The 2,961-nt window shown below is 48.0% G+C and overlaps 2 protein-coding genes across 3 annotated transcripts; both read right to left on the reverse strand.

Annotated features, from left to right (window-relative positions):
* Nucleotides 1-618: 618 nt before the first annotated feature.
* On the reverse strand, nt 619-1,881 carry Pmar_PMAR011364 (hypothetical protein). Of its 2 annotated transcripts, XM_002771907.1 has the most exons (6): nt 1,731-1,881; nt 1,564-1,683; nt 1,294-1,376; nt 1,100-1,246; nt 804-1,053; nt 619-758 (listed from the first exon to the last, which is right to left on the reverse strand). In XM_002771907.1, the coding sequence occupies exons 1-6, from the start codon at nt 1,755-1,757 to the stop codon at nt 666-668; spliced, it is 720 nt and encodes a 239-aa protein (XP_002771953.1). In that variant the 5' UTR covers nt 1,758-1,881; the 3' UTR covers nt 619-665. The 2 variants fall into 2 exon arrangements, with proteins under 2 accessions (XP_002771953.1, XP_002771952.1); XM_002771906.1 differs by lacking the exons at nt 1,564-1,683; nt 1,731-1,881 and having other exon boundaries at nt 1,294-1,553.
* Nucleotides 1,882-2,318: 437 nt separating this feature from the next.
* Nucleotides 2,319-2,866, reverse strand: Pmar_PMAR011365 (chaperonin containing t-complex protein 1, delta subunit, tcpd, putative; the record flags this gene model as incomplete). Its single annotated transcript, XM_002771908.1, has 4 exons — nt 2,319-2,392; nt 2,465-2,600; nt 2,631-2,759; nt 2,795-2,866. 4 exons carry the CDS (start codon nt 2,864-2,866, stop codon nt 2,319-2,321), a joined length of 411 nt encoding a protein of 136 aa, XP_002771954.1.
* Between the last annotated feature and the right edge of the window lie 95 nt (nt 2,867-2,961).

The raw sequence follows: 2,961 nt of genomic DNA on the forward strand, positions 1-2,961 counted from the left end.
CCTCGAGCACATTCCGATGGGCTCCTTTCCTCCTACCCCTAGCAAGATAGGCTGCTATAGCCCAGGTAGCAAAGGCGACTGACACCCCAGCTGCCACTGATATCCACAATAGTGTATTGCTCTTCTTGGTATCAGCATGCTCGTGACTGAACAATGTACAAGGTGACGTGCAAGGACCTCAGCGGTGATACCTCCAATCAGATCCCGATCCCGACGAAGAAGCCAGGGACTCATCGTCTCCCACCACCGGGATAGCCGAGACTTTCCCACACTCTCCACACTGAATAGTAGGCTCCAATGCAAGCTGACGGCATCGGTGGCATATAGGGTGTCCACAGGTGGGCAGGGGGATCTGAGTGCTGCAATGAACCGTCACACTGGTTGACAGCACTATACCGTTCTTCGGCCCGGTTGCTGGCACACAGAGCAGTTCAGAAGCTCTGAGGACGACTGGTTCTCGGGAATGGGAGTCGCTGTAGCCAACTCACTGACAATTGTGAGATCATCCGTGATATCCGACATGATAGTAGCAAAAAAGGCTAGCCTCGGGAGAAAAATGGTAACAAGGAAAGCGCGATGGGTCCGGAAAATAACTTTAATGCGATAAAATGTGTATAACATATTAAACTTCACCGAATTCAACTACTACTAGGCAACGTAACATGTCATCGCTCGGCCAGAATGGGCATGCCTTGTACCGTCGAGATTACCAGTTTAAGGTAGTCGTCTCCCACTGACCTCCCACCGTACATTAGCACCTGTAATGGACGATACTACCAAGTCGACTACGATAAGACTACTACCGTTGCTATCCACCATAAGGAATAGGGCAGCCAGTATATCTCACATCGGAGCTTATCGGTTGAGTTCAGTGCTGAGTTCATAACAATAATGCTCACTGTAGCAACATCCCACATGAGCCAGAATCTTAGTTGTCTCAGCCAACTAGCCAGACCCCAACAGGAGCGACCAATAGGTATATGCATGGTGACTCCCGCACACACCCTCACTGCTAGGGAAGGGGCTGCACATACTGCTACCCACAATAGCGACCTGAATCAGCAAGGTTCTTGATCCATCGTAGATCAGTAGGACTCACTCTAGAGCCGGCAAGGCCCATACAAACACGCCTAGCACTGGTAACGCTATGGGATGATTCTTATATAGGATAGTCATGGCACTCCAAAGGCTTATGTCCTTCTTATCGATATCTTTTCCATTGAGTGTGATAGCCAAAGCACAGAAGCTGAAGGACACCATCAGGGAGATGATTCATCTCATTAGAGTTGCTACTTAATGTGAGATGCGACAGCCCAGCAGACTAGTGCCATGGTGTTGACACCGAACGTAAGGCCACGACGCCACTCTGGCTTTATCTGAGTAGGATCATTCAAGGGCTGTATCCATACATGTACGCGGGAGGCCGAACTCATTTTGAATTTCTCACAAGGTGAGGAACACACTCTTCAATCAGTTTCCCATGTAGATGCCACCTCCTTGTTATCACACACAAGGCAACGGTATTTCTCAAAGTTGAATGAATCCCTGCACATTCAGGCTCACCCTTGAGTTATCCACTCGGTCTCGTGGAGATGCATGGACCAACATTGCCGCTGCGGTTGAGATTAGGCAGTAGCCGACGAAGCATGGAAACCCCAGATGCAATTTGGTAGTTATCAAACCCTGAGCGGAGATATGCAATAATAGATGAGTACCCACATCAGGCTCACGTCCACTGCTTCCGATAAGAAGCCCATCAGAAATGCCACTACAATGGCATCAGTAGTAGCCCACTTGGAGATGTACTGTACTATGTGTATTAATACTGGGCTCTCATAGTAGACTGATAGTCGCCATAATAACAGTTTTATGGCAGGTACCTACACCCCATACTCCAGCGAAGGGCCACCCTCATGAGAGTTTCTCCTACCGCTAACGCGAAGAAGGCTAAGAGTACTGCAGGTACAATGTAGCCATCATTCCAGAGTAATGTGATGGTAGTGAGAGTCGATTTGGTGATATCAGTACCGAAGAAGCTGTAGCTATATAGGTTGATAGTGAGCCCTGGTATGAGGATGATATACGCTATGATCTGACAAAGGTGTGGTATGAACATTATTCTCAATCGAGTGAGTACGCCTCACAAAAAGGATTATGCCAATCCAGTACTTCACTGAGTGGGTTCCTCCTCTTCCAGTGCCGAGCTGTGAATCACCAGGCTCCCAAATCATCGGTATTATATCGTCGTCGGGGGCCACAACAGGACCAGGGATGGACATCATCAACAACAACAACAGCTACGAACTCCCTCTCGAGGGCTAACATAACTCAACGAAGAGCACTGGAGTGTCCTCACCACCGGGTGAGCCATTGGAGCTAGAAGGCTTGCGGACTGAGCTACGACCTTCGAGTTAAGAGACGTCCCTATGACGATGTGAAAGAATTGTGGTATGAGAATTCTCACTAGCGCTGGTAATAAGGCTGTCCCTATCATCCAAGCTGATCGAGATGCTCATGTCCTCAAGAATGAACTCAGCTTTCTGTGACGGCGAGAGGAAGCCATCGCTAATTGTAATAGGGTGTATGCTGCAGCCCAATAACTAAGACCATGCCAATGACTCTAGTATTACATTTTGGGCAACATCAGCAATGACCACAACAGAGGTCGTATTTATCTCTACAACGCTACCATCCCCTGCCAGCTTGTTCGACAGTTCGATAAGCATCTCTGCTGCAGTGGGATGATGCATCACAGACATCTGAACGAAGCGTGGTATGAGTTAATTAGTCTCACTTCCTTAAGAATGGTAGCACCATCGTTAGTAATGAGCACCTCCCCAGTGCCGTCATGGATCATCTTATCCATGCCTGAAAGCACGCTGGGACTATGCCTTATTGACTTCCATTATCAATTCGATCTACTTACCGATTCTTATTATCAACGATTAAGCTTCTAATCAA

Source organism: Perkinsus marinus (assembly GCF_000006405.1).
Source record: "Perkinsus marinus ATCC 50983 genomic scaffold scf_1104296962342, whole genome shotgun sequence".
Lineage (NCBI taxonomy): Eukaryota > Perkinsozoa > Perkinsida > Perkinsidae > Perkinsus > Perkinsus marinus.

Coding starts and splice junctions, on each gene's coding strand:
- Pmar_PMAR011364 (XM_002771907.1), bottom strand. CDS start 1,757: ATGGGCTTCTTATCGGAAGCAGTGGAC. Junction 1,247..1,293: donor GCTGTCGCATCTCACATTAA/GTAGCAACTCTA, acceptor GGTGTCCTTCAG/CTTCTGTGCTTTGGCTATCA. Junction 1,054..1,099: donor TGGGCCTTGCCGGCTCTAGA/GTGAGTCCTACT, acceptor TTGCTGATTCAG/GTCGCTATTGTGGGTAGCAG.